The following is a 22,551-nucleotide window of genomic DNA, read 5'->3' as shown; positions in this document are numbered from 1 at the left end:
CTTTAGAAATAAATGAGTAAAAGTCCCTCAAAGGGATCTAACAGAGGTATATGAGTGGAGAAAGGAGTGGATACAATAGTTCAGCAATGGCGTCATTAGTTATTTGCCGGACCTAACTTGCAGACACCACCTTAAGTAATGAGAAAGCAATCATGTATTCACAGTGAGCTGGATTACAGGTATATTGATGACAAAGTTTTAGTTAAGTTGTGTTTAAACTGTGAAATTAAACATTGAGCAATCACATAAGCTAACAGTGACTTAAAGGACATGCTTGTCATTTTGGGAAACAAACTTTATTTACGTTCCTGTTGAGGGTGAGATGATAAAGCACCGCTCTTTGTGTGTTTGAAATATATGGAGCCAGGAAGCAATTAGCTTAGTTTAGCAGAAAGACGTGGGCAAACATCTCCACTGGCTCGGCCCAAAGTTTGAGTCTGAACTTCTAAAGGCGTCTAATTAACAGGCTGTATCTCGCTCCGTTAATCCACACATCAGAGCCGAGACTAGCTGTTTTCCTCTGCTCCCGCTCTTCATGCTAAGATAAGATTCATGTTGAGCTCAGAAACATGAAAGTGGTTAATTATCTTATCATCTAACTCAAGGCAAGAAACTGATTAATCAACAATACTCAAACATTTTTGCATAAACTTTTCATTATCATGCATATTTTTCAGCACAACATTTCATGTTTTGTTACTGTCAAATATTGTTAATGTGTCACATTTAGTTATTTCAGTGTAATCAGACATGCAAGAAACAGACGTGATCCTACATGGAGCTGTTAACCAGATTGGGATTAGATGAGTATTGATTGGCAGCATGTTGTGCCTTCAATCTCAGGAGGCTCTGAGGGTGTCGAGCTTCGTTCATGTTCTTGTGCTGAGGTCGGAGATGTGAGGGTAAACCCAGGAAGTGCAGGCTGAAAGTTGCCCATTCACCGAAGGTCATATCCAGGAGCTCTTTGAGGTCCTCAGCGTTACCAAAGAGCAGCGCCGAACCATTGAGGTCATTGCTTCTCACCTTATCAATGTACTTGCTGGGAAATTCCATTCTCTCCAACTAGGAAAACAAAGAAAGTTCAATTATTACAAAGACAAAAATATCTACAATATCATTTCTGTCGCATTTGCAAGAATCTAAACAGTTGAGTTGAAGTTTCTAACCTCATCGCAAACATCTCCCGTCTTCATATTGATGATTTTCGCAATCGGCAGAGGAGCCAGGTCCCTCATCCAGCCAGAGTCCTTCAGCCTGGAGGTCCCTCTGATCTGAGCCAGCTCCTTCCTGATCGAATGATCCAGGTTCACCGTGGTCCCTTCGAATGTCTTCAGGTCCTTGACGGTAAATTTGAAGTCTATATCGAGGAGCCTTTCGAACATCTCCGGATCTCCGTCCTGCTCTAGGAGATCTTCAATCTGGGCGCTCATCACGTACAACTCAGCCTTGGACTCACTGAAGACTTCCCATAAGGTCTTCGAATCATTAATGATAGCCACGTCGTTACGATCAATGTCCGCTCTTTGCTGAGCATCTTCTACACACTGGATGATCCAGCTGAGTCGGCAGGGCCACTGATTGGCTAAGACCACCCAAGCTGCGATGTGTCCTGGCGGTGGTAACTCTTTGTCCAAAGCCATCATGATGATCACAGTCACTCGAACGGAGTTGATCACCCTCCTCATGGACATGGCGTCATCCAACATGTACTGGTTTATATTTGTTCCACTGGTCAGGATGCTCTTCACCCGGGTCTCCACTTCTTTTTCATCTACCTCTGGTTCTGCTATAGCTTCTTCCAGCTTAATCAGTCTCTCCATTTCAATTACGCTTGAGTCACTTGAGGAAGATTTCCTCTTGGAATCATTGACTTCATTTCTATTTTTCATATCATCTGTGGATTCTGGGTTGCCTTTAAGGCTGTAAAATAAACGACGCCTCATATCATCATCCAGTGGAGGGAGCGTGAAGGCCAGAGTCACGATGTGGTTCAGCAGCGCGTAGGCCCGGTCCTCTTCGCTGAAGTAGCCATCGGCGAAGTTAACTTTCTCTACGATGACGTCGGGGTTTGTGGCCAGAATGGAAATAAACGGACTGTCCTCATCCGAGAGCAAAATGTTAATGGCATCCAGAGCTGCGACGATCTTCTTGGGGTCGCACCGGTCCAGATTGGTGATCTTCAGCACCACCCGAATCCTTCTCCTTTCAAATATTTCCATAAACTGGATATAGCGAGACAGGAACCAGAGTTCCCTCCTCACCTCGTTCATGAAGCCCAGTTTATTGCTGACCCGATCGTTGTCCATACCCTTCTTAATGGTGCTTTCCTGGCTGAAGATGAGGTTCTTTACCATGTGAAAGATAAACCTCAGTGCGCTCGCTGCAGGGACTCCTACTGCAGCAATGAACATACCCTCCACCACGCTCACCTGGCCTTTTTTTTCTGGCTCCTCCGGATCTAGTTCCACCTCAGGTTTGGGAAATTCAAGGGTCAACCATAATATCAGGGCAATAACTGGCATCAAAATAATGGTCAGGACGAAAAACCAGAGGGGGCAGCAGCAAATCTTCTTGGATCTCCAATAGTTTCTACTGTTCTCCACTATCTGAAATAAAAACAACACAAAACACAGACCAAACAAGAATCTGGTGAAGTTAGTGTTCTCAGCCATGGAGATCTTGTTCAGCCGTTTTAGTAGAGACTGAAATAACTTCACAATTATTAGATTGCTCTGAAATGTAGTATTCAGACATTTCATGGTTCCCAATAACTTCTAATGACTTTAGTGATCCCCCGACTTTTCATCTACAGCCATCAGCAGCTTAATTGATCATTTATTCATTGTCATCTGATGGATTGGGAGATGGATTTTGACGTTCGTGACCCTCAAAGGATAAATCCTAATGACTTTGTGTTGATTTTCAGTTCGTCTTCTCCTTCTTAAGTTGGATCTGTCACTTAAGCTGCCAGTCCAGGGAGGGTTTTCTGTTTTTGATGTGCAAAGCCTTAAAAAGTTCAATTGTAATGTGTATTTGCAGAAACACAGCAGATGTTGCTCCGATCAGTTCCCAGTGAACACAATCTGCTACGCCTCAGTATGTGCAGTAAATGCGTTATAGCATTTAGCTTTGGCTGTTATTTGGTGTTTGATAATAAATACAGTTAACATAACACACAAACCTTCGTCTTGACTTCATCCTCTTCATCGTATTGAACCACACGGTAGAGAACCAGCTGTAGTTTCCCAAAGTGCAGCTGCATGGCCTGAACCAGTCGAATGGCTAACCCGGCCCAAAGCAGGTCGCTGCCTGCAAAGTGCCAGGCACTGAAATGCACATAAATGAACCGGATGTTCTCCTGATTCTGGTTCTCCTTGGTCCAAACGGGCCTGAAGAACAGCAGCCGCCCGATGAGCGCGAAAAAACCAGACGCTGAAGGTTTAACTGTACTTTTCTCCTCAATCCTCTTGGCCTCCTTGTCCGTGTACACTGAGGAGATACAAGCATTTGCAAAATATGTGAATCGAAGGATTAATATAGAGAGCCTAAGCAGAAGCAGGAAGTAACGGTCGCCAATGTGGGACCTCAATACGGAAAAAATCTCCATGTAAGTGAACGGGAATCAAAATGTTATTTCGTGATCTGATTGAATTGTGCCATGAGAAAAAAATATGACCTCTACCTGTTTAACATCACGTGTCATGCCGAGAAATCAGCAGTTTGTAGTAAAACTATTGTAAAATACATGCCGCCCGTTCCCGTGTCAGTCCGTAGAGCGGTCTTCACACAAAATACATTCTTCCGTTGCCGTTTTACGATAAACTGCTGATTTTTTGACATGAAACGCAATGTTTTAAGTAGGTTAAGGTCATATATTTTTCTCATGGCACAATTCAATCGGATCACGAAATAAATTTTTGACTCCCGTTCACTTACATGGAGTTTTTTTTCCGAATTGAGGTCCCATGGCGACGTTACTTCCTGCTTCGGCTTAGGCACTCTATTAAAAGTCAAGGTAGAGAGATAATCAAGATCAACAGATCAACATCAAAGCAACATGCTGGTTCGTCGACTGTAGGCCTTAAAATGTAGACAATGAAAAGTTTTTAGGTTTCTTTATTTAAAGGAATAACTTGGTGAACTCATTTGACTCCTATGAACTGATACAGTGTGTGAAGTACTGCACTAAACTCAAAAGCTGTTCGAGGGAATAAATATCACCCTGACGTTTTTGCACAGATGCATAGTCATGCACAATATAAAATCATTATGCATCAAGCCTGGACCGACATCTGGAAAACTGTCTGCCAAGGTTTAAAAAAAAAAAAAAAAAAAAAGATCATCATGACAACCCTGCTCTGCTAGACCTTCACAATAACACAAAGAAACAACCTCAAACTTGTTTTTTCTATTGAAGCTCTTTGCTGGAGCTGCACATGTTGCATTCAGGCTGCGCAGGGTCGCACACACAAATATATTTATGTATATAAGAAATGTCCTATAATTGAGTTACAAAATGAATACCGTTGCAACTACTAATAAAACATGTGATTTTACATTTTACATCTGAATAAAACAGTTTTCAGTATAAAAAACTAGATGTAAATCCAGAACAGAAGAGTTTTTGTTCTTCTTTTGTCAACTCTGTAAACACCTCAGGCGACAGGTGTAAGATCTGATAACATTAGATCATTAACTTTACTCAGTGTTGTGTTTTTATTAATTATTAACTCGGAGAGGTCGTTAGGTCGTAAAATTTCTACAGGGCACCAACAGACTTTGATGAATGCCACTGAGACATTTAGGAAAAAACCAAATGTAATAAGTTACATCCCTTTAATGAAGTGATTAAAATTGTTACTTTTAATGGAGTTAATATACAGTACGTAGTAATAATATAAGTTGGCAAAATTACTGTTCCTGGTGCTGCATCTAAATTAAATCTTGGTCCATCCCAGTTATAGCCTATGGCTGCACCGTGAACACTTGTAATAAAACTGAAAAAGTAGTTATGAAGAATTTAAACATTATGTGTGATATTTAAAAATATGAAGTAGTGATATGTAAAGAATAGGATAATAATATGTTGTGATGGCAGATGGGTTCCTATGCATCATTACATGTAATTTCTTCCTATAGACTTTAACAGACTCTCGCTCCACCTCCTATATACACTTGTATTCAGGTCGAACTGATTTTCCAAATAATAACTTTAACAGTAATAATACAAATACAAATACATACCTTGCACCTTTTCAAGGATCCTGTTGATTCGGTCCTGACACGAAGAGTAGAGCCCGACAGTTACAGGCGATGAAATCTTTGTCAGGGTCTTGGACAGGGCGTACGCATAGACGTCGTCTGAAAATAAAATAAAATAAAAGAAACAGCATGATTAACTCATTCATATTTACATTTCTTTCAGATTCACAAACAGTAGCCTACATTTAACTGATAATCCTCTCTTAGTCATACAAGAACATTGCATGTAATTGACAGTTGAAAGACGACACACCTGTTCAAGAGGTGTGTCGGAGTGAGTGCAGCTTTTAAAAGGACCTTAAAGATACTGACAGTATTAATTACTGACGCTGCTTCTGATTAACAGTTAACGAGTTCTTCTTACTTCCGCCACATGAGACCGGAGAAAATAGTGCGAAGACAGCTGAGGTACCTGACAGGCTCCTCCAGGTATTAATCAGATGGATTCCCCACAGGCTTTAAGAAACTGTTAACGGCACCGACTTCACTTCACACCTCAGTGTCTACGACTGCGACTATGAGCATTTAAATTCTCACACACACTCGCTGCTCGCTGCCGTTTTTTGTATTCTCAGTACACAGCAGTCAGAGCTCAGTGTTATGTGCACTATATATCCTGTCACAGTTCATCCAGTCAGTTTCAGTTTGCTTTTTGCCTTTAACTAAAAAAGAAAAAAAAAGAGAAATAAAGAAAAAACCTCATATCACATTCAGCAGCTTCCTCCTGACCTGCTCTCACCTCCACCTTCCCTTCGTCAGCTGATTCACCTGTGAATCTGTTTCCTCCTCCCTCATTAGTCCCACATCCTCCTCACTTCCTCCTCCTCTTCACCACATTTGTCTCCTGTGTCTTTCCGGCCTTTTTCCTGCCTGTGTTTGACCTCTGGACTGTTTCTCTCTTTTCCTGTCCTCTTCGCATTGTTACCTGGCTGCTGCCCATCCCCCACGAACCTGACCTTTAATGTACAGCGGCAAGAAAAAGTATGTGTGAACCCTTTGGAATTTCTTAGTTTTCCTGCCATTTAATGTGATCCAATCCACATCTACCTAATACCTCACAAACAATTATAATATTTCATGTCTTTATTGGACATATCCATTAAAGCAGAAGTAAGCGATCCGGTCGTTTTGGCTAACTTCTTGTCAGCCGATGGAGTTAGCAGTCCCTGCCCTCGTCCCTACGTCACCACATGCACGCGCATCCCTTGGCTGCACACACAGAGAGGACCGCCCCTTCATGCCGTTCTCTCTCCTCATTGGATAAAGGTTGTAGGATACAAGGAAAGTTTTCTCCTCGGCTTACAGCAGAGCAGAGTGACTGACAGACCCGTGTTTCAGACCAAACACTGTATAAAAGTGATTGCCTTTGGAAGATATAACTATTTAAGACTTATATTAACACAAATATTCCGCTTACTTCTGCTTTAAGTGCAAGTGGAAAAAGTAAGTGCACCCTTGGATTTAATAACTGGTTGAACCTCCTTTGGCAGAAACGACCTCAACCAAACGTTTCCTGTACTGTAGCTGAAGACCAGAACTGCACAACACTCAGGACGAATCCTGGACCATTGGATGTCTGGTGTGAACGGCTCTCTGGAGGTCATTCCCTATTGGATTCAGGTCTGGGCCACTCCCAAAGGTGGATTTTCTTTTTTTTTTAAGCTACTCTAGATCAACTACTAGAGAGTAGATTTACTTCAATGTTTAGGGTCGTTATCCTGCTGCATCACGCAACTTCTACTGCCCCAAACCATGATGCTCCCTCCACTGTACTTCACCATTGATGTTTACATGCATTTATTTGCAATTTTTACACCATACGTACAAAAAAAAATCTTAGTTTCATCAGTCCACAAAACAAAGCCAAGCAATTAATGCAGAAAACAAGGAAATTCTAAAGGGTTCACATCCTTTTCCTTACCACTGTATCTCTGCGACTAAAGGGGGAACTCTCTGAACTTTTTGCACAGTGTCTCCTTGAGTCCTACGACAGTACAACTCTGATTATATATTAATCTTAAAGACTATATACACCTGGCTATCGCTTTAGCAATTACCGAAATCATCATGAGCTGCATCAATAATTCAGATGGATGAAGACTCGCTCTCAGCTCTTCACCCTCGGCGGCGGCAGTGTGACCATCTGCAGCAGCGACGCTATTTGGTTTTTATAACAGCAATTCAATCTGCTCTCATAGTAAATTTCATTCGGCCCGTAGGAAATTGAAATGTTCGACTGCTCCACAGGTTTGGATGTGACTCCAATCAGAGCAGGAGGAGGAGGAGGAGGAGGTCAAGAGAGGAGACGTCTGTGGACTTTGTTTTAGAGAGTTAAACCTGCATGTGTGTGTGTGTTTATGTATGTGTGTGTGTGTGTGCAACAAGAGATCAGGGTTTCAATTTACCACTCTGGTGAAACGATGAGCACCAGGTGCAGTGAGACGAAACCAGTAATAAACAAATGACACTAAGGAGGTAACGAGCTGAGGGAGACTCGTCTTCAGGCCTCCGACAGTCACAGCTCGCCCTGATCTCTAACAGCCAATTACGTCATCTTCACACTACACCATAATAAGATCTGCAGCCCCCTCCTCTCCTCTTCCCATCCACACCCAACAATAACTCTAACACGTTTCACTTTCTCTCTCTCTCTCTTTCTTGTTTTGCTCTTGGCAGTAAAATGTAGTAATTCGTTTACTCAGATGACGTCTCTGCTGATTTAAATATCAGTTAGTTCGGACATTAATACTTGCAAAATGCAGATCTTATTAAAAAAAGGGTGGGTTAAAAAACTCACAAATGAATGAGAAGCAATATGTAGGAGTCTAAAGCAAAGCATCCATATAATCACTGCTGTCTGGATCACAATAACATAATATACACTTGTAAATGAAAAAATATATCAGTTTTGCTGTGACCAAAAATAACCCCAGAGATGATAATGATGCTTCTACTATCAATAGGAAGAATAAAAATAATAACAATACAGAAATGATTTAGTGTTTTTTTCAGTGTTAATATTATTATTTAATGAATATATTCCACAGAGACTCCGTTTCCGAAGCCAATTAGTCGATAGAAAGATTCACAGAGGCTGAGAGAGATTTTCATTAACAATGTGAAAGTGAAAGTAAAATAAAAGCTGCATTGCAGAGGAGAAGAGAGGATGAGGAGGAGGAGGAGAGAAGAGAAGAGAGGATGAACACACACACACACATGTCACTTACCTTTTGTTGTTTTAGTCATGACGACTGTGGTGAGACGCTCGGCTTTCACAGAAAACACCTGTTGACCTGTGACGAACAAGAAAACAGCAGAGATCTCAGAGTCCAGCAGGGAGAAGTGGAGTGTGTGTCTGTCTGTGTGTGAGTGTGTCTGTTGTATGTCTGTGTGTTTGTGGGAGGGTCTAGTTTTTGTTGAGCTGCTGCCCCCTCCTCACTTTGTCATGTGAGACCGGAGCAATCGAAATAACCAAACAGGACACAGTGGCACTACAATTAATTATGTTTATCATTAATAAATCCTTTTAACTGTATAGGAAAAATAGATATCTTACTGAATAACAGTAAAACCATGGTCACTACTTGTTGCATAATTATGCTGCTGCTGCATTATAATGTCATTGTTTTACAGATTTTCTTTCACTTTGCAGTTTTTCTGAAATGCTAAAACAAAACACTAAACTCCACTCAGGGTCTCTGCACAAGTTGCAAAACTGCAAACACGTTTTCCGTGTCTACAACAACACACTTGTGATGTATATCGGTAAACACAAGCTGTAGAAGTCAAACACACAGGCCGGCGTCACATTTTTTACACATAACAACTCAAAACTGAACTTCAAACGTTATGTAAATGATGTAACACAAAGTAAGTCAGAGGTCACAGGTTGTTGAGGGAAACAATGGAGGAAAATAAACTGAGAAGCACAAGAGGAAGATGAAATATGAAACAACATGAACAAAGTTTTCCTTTGTGTGAGTGAGTTTGCTTCTGGGCTCAGATAAAACTGTTCTGATGTGTTTGATTCTGGTGAGTAAAGTTGGACGTTGAGTTTTCTTGTTTACAGAAAAAAGCAAAGAAAGTTAAAGAAAAAAAAGGGGGAAAAAAGTGTTTTATCTCTTGTGTAAAACTGTAAATCTGTTGCTGACAGCTGAGAGACTGTGTGTCCGACGTGTGGAGAGTTTCAGTCGATGCACAGAGGAGCAGATTGACGACTTGCTCATAATTTTCCCCCTAGAAAACAATTAAACAGGCCCAGATCACGTCACGTGTGGCCGATCAATTACACTGATTGAAACTGAGCTCTGCATGTTGAAGCTGCACTTGTTTCTAATGAGCTTTTTTGTTATTTATTTATATATATATATATATTTTTTTTTTGCATTAATGCAGTAAATATCCGGTGTGCTGTGTGTTTTGATGATAACATTATGAATCTAATGAGCGCACACGAGGCCTCTTCACCTCTGCAGCATGCTAACACCAGGCTGTTGGATTTATGCTAATGTGAAAGTCTCCGTGTCTTTGAGGTCAAACGCTGCCGTCAGTCGACGTGTCTGGACACACACAGGTCGTTCCTCCTTCACCTGTGGAGTCGACTCTGTGCACAGGTGTGTTTTTGGCATTGTCGCCGCTGCTAAGCTAACTGAGCTGTCCTCTGCTCTGAAAAGCTTTATCAGTAGGGGAGACCATAACATTTTTGACATTTCTGTCTGTGTCTTGGAGCTATTTTAAGCCACTGGTTGCATGGTTTAGTCTCAAACACAAGGAGTGAAATGTTACAGTTCACTCTGGGTTAGTTGTAAAATAGGTTTTATGACAAAATCTTGATATTGAAAGCTTTCTATTCAACACTTAAAGGGATAGTTGGTTCAACCTTTTGGCAAATTGGTCCATTGCCATAATCCCTATAGTCATAGCAGTAGGTTCGTTACCTTTAATTGCCGGTGCAAGCTATTTTTAGAACGGCGGAGCAGAGCCGTGAGCTGCTCAGAGCTACGCTACGGAGGCTCATGGGATTTCTTGGTTTCCCTCATCAAACTCATCAAATACACAATCCAACAACTCCACAACGCTCTGGTGGACAAGTTGTGACCTGCACATTCACCACGCTATGAGATAATAACAGAACGTTATGAGACAGAGTTGTTTTAGAAGTTAATACAGAGACTGCTTGATGAAAAACTGCTCCCGATGGAAACATGCATCAGCGGTTTTGCATGTATTTGCCTCTAAAACAACTCTGTCTGGTAACGTTCTGTTATTATCTCATAGCGTGGTGAATGTGCAGGTCACAACTTCTAAAAATAGCTTGCACCAACAATTAAAGGTAACGAACCTACTGCTGTGACTATAGGGGTTATGGCAATGGGCCAATTTTCCAAAATGTTGAACTATCCCTTTAAATTACTTTTAACATAACTTTGTGTGTGTGTCTGTGTGAATGTGTGTGCGTGCATGTCTCAAGTAGGCCAGTCTGAACCAAACCTTAACCTCAACCCTTTCGTTTGTTTTTCAAGACCTTGGCTCCTGAAGTTCAAAGAATGCAATGAAAACCTGGGTTGGAGGTTAACAGACAAACTAACCCAGACTCTTGTAGCCATAAAACTTCTTACCTTACAGCTAACAACTAAAACATTAGCGCTAAAAACCTGCATGATGAAATATATCTACATAGATAGACACACAACAACCGTGATGTAAGTTTAACTACAAAGCAGGCAATGCTACAAAAATAAATGGAAGGGGAAAAAAAGACTTTCTTACATTACAAAACTAGTTTTTTCCTTCTAAAATTGGCTGTGTGCCACAGGCTGCTACTTTACTTTTTCACATATGGAAGAAGGATTAAACTGAGCATATACAGAGTGAAACTGATGATTCACTGGCTGGAGAAATTGGAAGTGTTACAACTGACCCATATTACAACCATCGTCAAATGAGGAAACCCTGTTCTGCATGTACAAACACAACTGTGTGTGAAAAGGGGAAACGAGTGCAAAGCATGAAAAGAAAAAGAAAGAAAAAAATCTGTTTACTAAGGGACAGAGGAGGCCGAGAGGTCGGCTCAGTGTCCAGGCCACATCTGGGACACTAAACCAACCCAAGGACATGTTGCGATAATGTGAAGAAAGAAATACTCGAATGATTCAAATCAATTTGTTCAGAGCAGTTCAGAGAAAGATTAAAAAGAGAAAAATCATTACTGCTGTTCAACCAGGAATTTTTCCACATTATTATTCATAGTTTTGTGATACTGAGGCTGTCTGTCTTTAGTTCAGTCTCTCACAGGGTCAGACTACTTCTCTTTTTCTGTCCTTCAGCTCAACAGACCTGTTGGCGCTACAGTACGGTTTACTAACTAATTATATATATATGTGCAACAGGTGTTGTGTGTGAATAATGACATGCAGCTCCTTCTAGTTTCATCTGGTGTCATCATTTGGCATTTGTGGAAGTTAAACTAACTTTACCTCCAATGAGAGGAGCGTCACATCATGCTTTGTTATTTGTTTAGTTCGCTTTTGACCTGGTAGTGAGTGAGCTGTTATTAATCACATCTGACGTCAGTGCTTCAGGCGTAAATGAGGGAAACTCCTTCACAAAAAAAACCTGCCAAACTGGACAGCAAATGTCACCTCAGTTTAAAACAGGAGGATGTATACTATATCTATTTTTCTTTCGTTTTTTATCAAAGATTTGTTTTGCTAACAGACCGAACACCTCTTCAGCTCAGCGGGGGAGCGCGACGACGACGTGGGAGATGAAAGTCCTTGAGAGCGCTGACATGGCAGAAGCAAGAAACTCACAACAAAAACAACCCACGGTGGAGTGACTGACAGGTGTTTTTAAAAAGTGAATTGTTCTGAGACGACATCCTGACACCGGTGTGTGGTGTGCAACACACACGGGAACGCCAACACACTTTTCTTGCTGTGTCAATGATTGCCTCACATTACCCAGTAGTGCAAGTTCCTTTCCCCTCTCTCTCTGTAGTCTGTATTTACCCCCGGCTTCGTTCGTCTCTCTCTTCCTCTTCGTCTGCCCTCACATTACCTGACAGATTCACAAACAGCCTGACAGAACAAAGAGTTCATGTTTAACTTTGAAATCTGATCAGTGTAGACTAAACTACAGCTGGAAAAACTTTGAAAAAAGATGACTAATGAGTTATTTCTAGGCAGATGTATTACAGGTGAAACAATCTTACCTGGTTGTGCTTCCAGATGTGACTCCTAATCTTTGTTTCAATCATTTAAATCAGTAGTTTTTTTTTCCAGAAAACAGAGAGGACCAGCCACGCAGCCACGGCCGGCAGAAGGCGTGGTGAACCAAGAGCTGTAAAACTTTACCACACTGATAAGAGAGAGAGTGCACACACCTGAAACACACAGGTCATGTCTGTAATACAAGCAGAGGGAAAACTCCAGGAAGTGAGGTCACATACAAGATGAAATTATTTCTGAAGGCTGCACATTTTCCTCCTCCTCCTCTTCTATTCTCCTTTTTCCAATCTGTTACCCACAACACTCCTCCTGCTCCCAATCTTCTCTCTATTCACAGAATCTGAGTGAAGTGGGTATACTGTAGTAGTTCCTGAAAGCATTACGAGGCAGAAGAGAGAGAGAGAGAGGAAGTGGAAAAAAATCCCTATTCTTGCAGTAGCTTCTGGCGACGACTGTCCAACTTTCTCAGTCCATGGAAAAATGGAACAAATGAGTGATTTCATGTTGGGAGCCTCGGGTTTTGCATGATTCATGTGGCTGCATTCCTAGTTTGGAGACCCCTCAGGTGGAGAAGGGGCTAGATCGCCGTGCTTGGCCTGTGCAGACATGCAGAGCAGTGAAGATGCCAAAGCTGCTGCAGCACCAAAGTCTCTTTTTTTTTTTTTAGCTCAGAGCAGGATTTGTTATATGATTTGACATAACTGGTTAGTCAAGCTTTGAAAAAAAACAAGCTAGAAGCCTAATTTTCTTTGGCATATTTACTTACTTTACTTATTTATTTACTTATTTATTGCATTAGCCCTAGTTTTACCATCTGGTGTGTCGCTAAAACTACTGATAAACTTTGCAAAGTAAGTCATGTCAACATTGTGAATTTTTTTTCCCCAATAATGCACTGCAAAAAATCTTACCTAGAATATTTGTCTCATTTCAAGTCAAAAATGTCATTTCTAGTCAAAACAAATCTCATTCTACTTAAAATAAGACTCATCACATAAAAAGCAGCTTGTTTTTAGACACTTTTTACTTCTTTCAAGCATATTTTCACTTGAAATAAGTAGAAAAATCTGATAGTGGAGCAAGTTTTTCTCTCTTATTACAAGCACAAAAAACCTGCTTTCACTGGCTTTGAAACAAGTGAAAATTATCTAAAAACAAGTACATTTTTAGGTGATGAGTCTTAGTTTAAGTGAAAATAGATTAGTTTTGACTAGAAATGAGACATTTTGACAAGAAATTAGACAAATATTCTTGGAAAGATTTTGAGTTTTTGCAGTGTGCATTTAAAGAACATGCGACAGCTGCTTTTTCATGCACATGACGGTTAAAAAATGTAAAGACGGCACGACGCCAGCACATGTGGTGATTGTCAGAACTTGTCTTCATGTGTAATTACAGGTATGTACTGTACATTACACAAACTCTCTCTGACACACACATATATACACACACCAACATCATGAGAGCAAAAAATCTCAAGTTTTTAGGTGAGCTGCTGAAATGAAGTTTAATTAGTGCACTTCTGATTAAGATTTAAAGTGCTTGGCCTGAGGGCGACTAATTCTGTCTTTACTCTGAGTACCTGATTGTTCAACTGCTTTAATTAACTTGATTGTCAGAGAGAGAGAGAGCTTGTGTGTGTGTGTGTGTGTGTCTGTGTGTGTGTGAGGTGCTCAGTTATTGCCTGGCCAGAGGTCTTTTTTTTTTTTTTTTTGCAAATCAATACAGAATGAATTGGATTGTATCTCTCCTCCTATGAACCCTCATCACTGCACCTCGCCCCCTTTTTGCACCACATAAACCGTGCAATTAAGGTTAATGAATTCACCTTCATGATTAATCCAAGACAGATGTGAAGAAGATGAACACAGATGAATTATTTTTCACGATTGGCGGCGGGCGGGGGGAGTGAATATTTTTTTTTTTTTTGGTGCTCGAGGCAAAAGGGAAATTGTAAGATGTTACGTTCAGGTGGAGGACAATTGTTTTCTGTCAGGAGCTGCTGGAAAATGTGCTTTGAGTGAACTGTGATGAAGCATGAACAGCAAGTCAAGATTTTTTTTTCTCCTTTTTTTTTTTTGCTCCTCCAGTCGCCAACAGAGGGCGCTAAAGTATTGTGCATGGGAGCAGGACAATGACATCTGATCAGCAGCTTCCTCCTCCTCTCCTCCTCTCCTCCCCTCCCATCACCACCATCACCACCATCACCACCTTCATCACACGGCTCTGCTCTACTTGGTATGTAGGAGCAGAGCCGACGGTGAAGGAGGCATTTATTGAAAATGGGGCGCGGCCGGCCGGTCGAGGGGCTTAAGATGTACTAGAACTTCTCCAGGATGGGCCGATGATCATTTAATGTAAATCGGTAACTGTAGCACACACACACACACACACACACACACACACACACACACACACACACACACACACACACACACACACACACACACACACACACACACACACACACACACATTTAGAGAAAGACACACACACACACACACACACACACATAGAGAGTCACAGAGCAAAAAATATCTATCTGCCTTTATTCCTTATCCATTATTCCTAAGGGCAGACAAGGTTCAGTATTGACACGTATAGCCTGACACCGGCCTGGCCCCGGTCCAGCTTCGCCTTGGCACTAATTGGCCTGGAGACCTCTTGTTGGTGTGATCTATTGATCAGCTGCTGCTGCTGCTGCAGATGCTGCGAAGTCACCGGGAGAGAAGGACGGAGGAAGCAGCCGGATGGATACACTGGGAAGTAAAGCACTGCCAGACCTGGGCCTGATGTCTTAACCCTCCACCTGTCGTCCTTCTTCTGGGTCAAACTGACCCAATCTGTTCCCTTCCTTCCTTCCTTCCTTCCTTCCTTCCTTCCTTCCTTCCTTCCTTCCTTCCTTCCTTCCTTCCTTCCTTCCTTCCTTCCTTCCTTCCTTCCTTCCTTCCTTCCTTCCTTCCTTCCTTCCTTCCTTCTTTCCACAATCCTTTTTCCCTTCCTTCGTCCTTACTTCTTCCTTCCTCTTTTGATCAAATTGACCTGATGTGTTCCCTATCCCTCCATCTTTCTTTCCTTTCCATTTCCCTTCCTTCTTCCCTCCCTTTCTTCCCTGCCTTTCTCCCCTTCTTCCTTCCATCTTCTTCCTTCCTTGAACGAATCTGTTCCCTCCCTCCATCTTTCATTCCTTCCTTTTTCCCTTCCTTCTTTCCACAATCATTTTCCCCTTCCTTTCCTTTCCTTCCTTCCTTCCTTCCTTCCTTCCTTCCTTCCTTCCTTCCTTCCTTCCTTCCTTCCTTCCTTCCTTCCTTCCTTCCTTCCTTCCTTCCTTCCTTCCTTCCTTCCTTCCTTCCTTCCTTCCCTTCGTCCTTACTTCTTCCTTCCTTTTTGACCCAATCTGTTCCCTCCCTCCTTCTATCTCTCCTTCCTTTCTCCCTTCCTTCTTTCCACAATCCCTTTTCCCCTCCTTCCTTCCCTTAGTCTTTACTTCTTCTTCCTTCCTCTTTTGATCAAATTGACCTGATGTGTTCCCTCCCTCCTTCTATCTTTCTTTCTTTCCTTCCTTCCTTCCTTCCTTCCTTCCTTCCTTCCTTCCTTCCTTCCTTCCTTTCTCCCTCCTTACTTCTACTTCCTTCCTATTTTGATCAAATTAACCTGATCTGTTCCCTATCCCTCCATCGTTCTTTCCTTCCCCTTTCCTTCTTCCCTCCCTTTCTCCCCTTCTTCCTTCCTTGAACAAATCTGTTCCCTCCCTCCATCTTTCTTTCCTTCCCTTTTCCCTTCCTTCTTTCCACAATTCTTTTCCCCCTACTTCCTTCCTTCCCTTTATCCTTACTTCTTCCTTCCTTTTTGACCCAATCTGTTCCCTCCCTCCTTCTATCTTTCCTTCCTTTTCCCTTCATTCCTTCATTCCTTTCTCCCTTCCTTCTTTCCACAATCTTTTTTCCCTTCCTTCCTTCCTTTGTCCTTACTTCTTCTTCCTTCCTCTTTTGATCAAATTGACCTGATCTGTTCCTCCATCTTTCTTTTCTTCCTCTTTCCTTTCCTTCTTCCCTCCCTTTCTCCCCTTCTTCCTTCCTTGAACGAATCTGTTCCCTCCCTCCATCTTTCTTTCCTTCCCTTTTCCCTTCCTTCCTTCCACAATCCTTTTTTCCTTCCTTCCCTTCGTCCTTACTTCTTCCTTCCTTTTTGACCCAATTGACCCAATCTGTTCCCTCCCTCCTTCTATCCTTCCTTCCTTTCCCCTTCCTTCTTTCCTCCCATCTTTCCCTTTGTCCTTCCTTCCTTCCTTCCTTCCTTCCTTCCTTCCTTGACCCAGGAAGACAACAGGAGGTTGTTTGTGTTGCTGTTGCTCCCTCAGAGCAGCGGCAGCAGCACAGACGATGATGATGATGGTGATGATGATGATGATGATGATGATGATGATGATGATGATGATGATGATGATGATGATGATGATGATGATGATGATAGGGGTCTTCTTCTTCGCCCTCGAGGTGCAGGAGGTCCAGATCTCGGGGGTCACGAGCTGATTCGCACACACAGATTGTCCTTTATTGTTACCGAGGGGATGATGGCACCAACAAATGAAGGTTTCTGAATGCTGTGACCCCCTCTCCCTCCTAAAAATAAAAAGATTCTGCTTTAACAATCCCAACAGCGAGATGAAAACTCCTCCACTCTCTCAAGAAGACCCACTTTTTTTTTGTTTGATGCCTCTGTGGCAAATATTAGGAGGAAAGGGAAAGGGAAAAAAGAAAAAGAAAAAGAAAAGAAACCGGCAGCTGTGAGATTGCAGCTAAAAGAGCCCTTCAGGGGGCAGGGGGGTGAGTGAAATGGTATGCATGCTGATCTTGTATCTATCAGCACAAACATCCTATACATGATTATTTTTGCCCGTGCCCCCCAACCCCCCCCCCCCCCCTCCCCTCCCTCCTCCCCCTCTCCATTCACATTCACACCCCAGATCACATCATCTCATTCTCATTTATTTCCAATCTGACTTCTTCTCATCATCCCTCCCCCCTCTTCTCCGTCGTCTTCTTCTTCGTCATCTTCTCCTTCTTCTCCAAGGCAGTACAGGTGTTTCAGTGTAAATAGCATCTGTGCTCATCTTCCTTTTAATCCCCTTCCCCTCCTCCTCTTCCCCTCTGTCTTTGTTTCTTTCCATCTTCACATCACAGCCTTCCCTTCAGATCACAGAAAAACTCATAAGAGAAACATGCGTATGTTTATGGGGGCCCGCCACGCACTATGTCCTTTGCTGCCTCGTAAAAAGGGGATACATTCTTCTTTATGGGATGCACAAATTTCCTTTTCTCTATTGTGTATGTATCTGTATGTGTGTGTGTGTGTGTGTGTGTGTGTGTGTGTGTGTGTGAGAGAGCTTCATTCCCATATGGTATTGCATTTATTTATGATGCATGACAGGGCTTACAGTTCTCCATCTCCTCTGCAGCTACACTGTGAGTAACCAGAGCTGTCCAGAAGTCACGTCTGTAACAACGTGGATCATTATACATTTGTCTTTGTGTGTGTGTGTGTGTGTGTGTGTGTGGCGGCTGGCTGGCTGCTGCCTCTTTGTATTCCCCTCCACGCCACGCCGCCGCCTGTCTTTCACCCCCGCTGAGCCAGAGTATATAGCGACCAGGTGCACGCCAGCCGGCTTCTTCTCCTTCTCCTTCTTCCTTTTCCCTGGTTGTTGTCGGAACGAGTGTCCTATACTATCCACTCATGGACCTTTTCAGCAGCACGCAAAAACCTGCACGCATGTGTGCACACATTCACGCCAACCCGCTGATCCTGCCTCCTGTTTTATTGTCAATATCGGGCGGCTCAGGGGTCGCCGGGGTCGACGGCTGCTGACAGGCGGCTGGATTGTGGAGGTAAAGATGATGGCAGCTCTCGCAGAGATAGAATAGCTGTATCTTGAGACCTCTTGGAGGGTGGTATTAGGCTGTTATGAAGTCTGCTCCCTATCAGACCCTCGCTGCAGCCTGGTGGGGGGCTGAGGGTGGGGGGGTAGGGGTAGAGGGGGGATATATCCGATGCAGTACAAGCAGAAATGTTGACCCTCTCTCTTCCTCTTACAGCTTCCTCTCATCATCTGCCCCTATACACTTCCTGCTCCAAAGCTGCGAGCGACAAAACTGCATTCACTCTCTTTTTCTATTAACAAAGATGTTTTTTAAATCTCTTTTTCAAGATCAATCATCTAATTAAGTGTCATAAAAAAAGACAAAAATAGCAGGATAATGAGTTACAGAGCAAAAACAAATATCAGATGATGAAGTTATGATTAAGAGGAGAGAATGAGAAGATGGAGGAAGCAGCTGCTGGTTTGACCTGACCACCATGTTGCATGTTGCAGCTCTGACTGCAAGTCTCCATCATACACGGTCAAAGGACCGAGGCTCACACTGCAGGTTCCCTCTGTTCACACTGAATTTGGAAAGTCCAGTTTTTCTTACTGTGCACCTGCAACAGAGGGTAGGGGGGGATATATCCTATGCAGTACAAGCAGAAATGTTGACCCTCTCTCTTCCTCTTACAGCTTCCTCTCGTCATCTGCCTCCTATACACTTCCTGCTCCAAAGCTGCGAGCGACAAAACTGCATTCACTCTCTTTTTCTGTAACAAAGATGTTTTTTTTAACCCTCCTGTTGTTCACCTGGGTCAAGGAAGGAAGGATGGAAGGATGGAAGGACAAAGGGAAAGACGCAAGGAAAGAAAGAAGGGAGGGGACTGATTGGGTCAAAAAGGAAGGAAGAAGGAAGGAAGGAAGGAAGGGAGGGAGGGAGGGAGGGAGGGAAAAGGATTGTGGAAAGAAGGAAGGGAAAAGGGAAGGACAGAAAGATGGAGGGTCAATTGGATCAATAGAGGAAGGAAGAAGAAGTGAAGACGAAGGGAAGCAAGGAAGGACGGCTGTAAGGAAGGAAGGAAGGAAGGAAGGAAGGAAGGAAGGGAGAAAGGATTGGGGAAAGAAGGAAGGGAGAGAGGAAGGACAAAGGGAAAGAAGGAAAGAAAGAAATATGGAGGGTCAATTGGATCAAAAGAGGAAGGAAGAAGAAGTGAAGACGAAGGGAAGGAAGGAAGGACGGCTGGAAGGAAAGAAGGAAGGAAGGAAGGAAGGAAGGAAGAAAGGAAGGAAAGAAGGAAGGATGGAGGAAGGGAGCAGATTGGGTCAGTTTGACCCAGAAGGACGACAGGAGGGTTTTTCAAGATCAATCATCTAATTAAGTGTCATAAGAAAAAGACCAAAATAGCAGGATAATGAGTTACAGAGCAAAAACAAACATCAGATGATGAAGTTATGATTAAGAGGAGAGAATGAGAAGATGAAGGAAGAAGCTGCTGGTTTGACCTGACCACCATGTTGCATGTTGCAGCTCTTGACTGCAAGTCTCCATCATACACGGTCAGAGGACCGACTCAGACTGCAGGTTCACTCTGTTCACACTGAATTTGGAAAGTCCAGTTTTTCTTATACTGTGCACCTGCAACAGAGGGTAGAGGGGGGATATCCGATGCAGTACAAGCAGAAATGTTGACCCTCTCTCTTCCTCTTACAGCTTCCTCTCATCATCTGCCCCCTACACTTTATGCTCTAAGGCTGCGAGCAACAAAACTACATTATCTCTCTTTTTCTGTAAAAAAGATGTTTTTTTTAACCCTCCTGTTGTCCACCTGGGTCAAGGAAGAAAGGAAGGATGGAAGGACAAAGGGAAAGACGGGAGGAAAGAAAGAATGGAGGGGACTGATTGGGTCAAAAAGGAAGGAAGACGGAAGGAAGGAAGGAAGGAAGGAAGGAAGGAAGGAAGGAAGGAAGGAAGGAAGGGAAAAGGATTGTGGAAAGAAGGAAGGGAAAAGGGAAGGACAGAGAGATGGAGGGTCAATTGGATCAAAAGAGGAAGGAAGAAGAAGTGAAGACGAAGGGAGGGAGGGAAGGAAGGAAGGAAGGAAGGAAGGAAGGAAGGAAGGAAGGAAGGAAGGAAGGAAGGAAGGAAGGAAGGGAAAAAGGATTGTGGAAAGAAGGAAGGATGGAGGAAGGGAACAGATTGGGTCAATTTGACCCAGAAGGACGACAGGAGGGTTAAATCTCTTTTCCAAAATCAATCATCTAATTAAGTGTCATAAAAAAAAGACAAAAATAGCAGGATAATGAGTCACAGAGCCAAAACAAACATCAGATGATGAAGTTATGATTAAGAGGAGAGAATGAGAAGATGAAGGAAGAAGCTGCTGGTTTGACCTGACCACCATGTTGCATTTTGCAGCTCTGACTGCAAGTCTCCATCATACACGGTCAAAAGACAGAGGCTCAGACTGCAGGTTCCCTCTGTTCACACTGAATTTGGAAAGTCCAGTTTTTCTTACTGCAACCTGGAACAATCTGCAAAACCATCTGAAACTTACCACACTTTTATCAGTAGGACAATTTAAATCCATAACCGCATCTTATTTTACCTCCAACTGCTCCTGTTTTTAACTCGACTTCTCTGTTTTCAATTTATCTTTGTCACTTTACTTTTTGGTATTTCGGATATGCTTGTGTGTTTCAAATGTTTTGTGTTTTGTCTCGGCTATATTGTAAATGAGGTTGCTCCTCAATATATTTCCGAGTTTAAATAAAGGTTATAACATAACATAAATGCTAAATGCTAAAATCCATCAGCTGTGATTTCTATGTTCTGCACCATCTTCCTGCTGGTTTTGATGGTTCCTTCCTGTTGTAGCTGCAGAGCTCGTTCAGCTCAGTTCCATGTTTTGCATATTCTGTACTATAAAACTATTTTCTTGTCTGGATCGATTGCACGTCTGTCCGTCCTGGGTGAGGGATCCCTCCTCTGTTGCTCACCCTGAGGTTTCTCTGATTTTTTCCTGTTAAAAGGGTTTTCCATGGAGTTTTCCCTCAGTGGATGTGAGGGTCTAAGGCCAGAGGATGTTGTTATGATGCCATGTAAAGCCCTTTGAGACAAACTGTTCGTAAAAATGGGCTATACAAATAAAATTGCCTTGCTTTTCCAGTCAGTATGTTTACATGACAGTTGAAAAAAACTAAATATTTATTGCCTTAATCCGACTTTAAGTGCATGTAAACAGGGCCGGCCCCTGGCATAAACACTCTATGCGGTTGTTTTGGGCCACATCCGTTAGGTGGGGGGCCACATGATCAGAAAGGTACCGGGGTTCATCAAGTCATTTAAACATCCTGAGGTCTGCACGCACGCTATGAGATTTATATGTAATGTGAAGTCAATATTCAGCTTCTTTTATCTCACATTTGAGACATTTGGTGAAAATAGAACGGCAGAATGACAACATTTGTGCTCAAAAAGTAATCTTACAAAATTTCATTTTAGACTTGTTTTCTACACTTATCTATTACTGTATTCATATCCTATTTCAAGCACCAAAAACAGTTCATTCTCATGACTGAAGGAGTGTTTTCACAAGGGATTTGAAATGTTTCAAAAAGCAGACCTCAAATTTCCAGCATTTGGCCTAAATTATTTCTTTATACAGTGTTCTAGGACAAATTGGCCTCAGTGTGCTTACAGCGGAGGTTCTAATATTTAGACATAAAACACTTGAGTATACATCTGCAAGTATCTTAAAAAGATACATTTAAGAAAATATGTAAAAGCCGAGAAAATGGCCTCAAACCTCAGAGGGCATAAACATGTCTGTATTCAGTTTTCTTCAGCATGTATATACGACTTAATCTGGCTGAAACTGGACAATGCATGTGTAGGCTACATGCTTCACAACACAACAGAGACGGCACAAAGTGTAGCACAGAAAAACACCTCTGTTGATGCATTTCACACAGTGCAACCAGCAAGAATGTGTTTTTTTTTTTGACAGAAAATCCAACAGAACAGGGGTCTGTATTAACCTGCTGAAACTACAGTATGTTGGGGCGGTGGACACTGTCAATTATTCGATTTTCAAGGACAAGGACAAGGACAGAACTCTGATGAGATGCTCAAATCGAGCTCTGAGCGTAGCTTGACTTAGCTGTGCATGTAGACGGAGGACAAGTGGAAGCACGAAGTGG

At 42.4% G+C, this 22,551-nt stretch overlaps 2 protein-coding genes across 2 annotated transcripts in view; one reads left to right on the top strand and one right to left on the bottom strand.

Moving 5' to 3' along the window:
* Positions 1-22,551, top strand: part of LOC311007904 (F-box/LRR-repeat protein 3-like) — a 354,496-nt gene that overhangs the window by 23,973 nt on the left and 307,972 nt on the right. The window lies entirely within an intron of this gene.
* Positions 772-22,551, bottom strand: part of nkpd1 (NTPase, KAP family P-loop domain containing 1) — a gene marked incomplete at both ends in the record, with an annotated part of 58,553 nt that continues 36,773 nt past the window's right edge. The window contains 5 exons of the mRNA XM_084001516.1: positions 772-1,062; positions 1,167-2,602; positions 3,178-3,489; positions 5,245-5,361; positions 8,490-8,555. Coding sequence (XP_083857642.1) covers positions 772-1,062; positions 1,167-2,602; positions 3,178-3,489; positions 5,245-5,361; positions 8,490-8,555 — 2,222 coding nt within the window. The remainder of the gene's footprint in view (positions 1,063-1,166; positions 2,603-3,177; positions 3,490-5,244; positions 5,362-8,489; positions 8,556-22,551) is intronic.

Source organism: Trachurus trachurus, assembly GCF_905171665.1.
Source record: "Trachurus trachurus genome assembly, chromosome: 3".
In the NCBI taxonomy this organism is placed as follows: Eukaryota; Metazoa; Chordata; class Actinopteri; order Carangiformes; family Carangidae; genus Trachurus; species Trachurus trachurus.
Note: the sequence above shows the minus strand (reverse complement) of the source record. Positions and strands in the feature narration are given on the sequence as shown.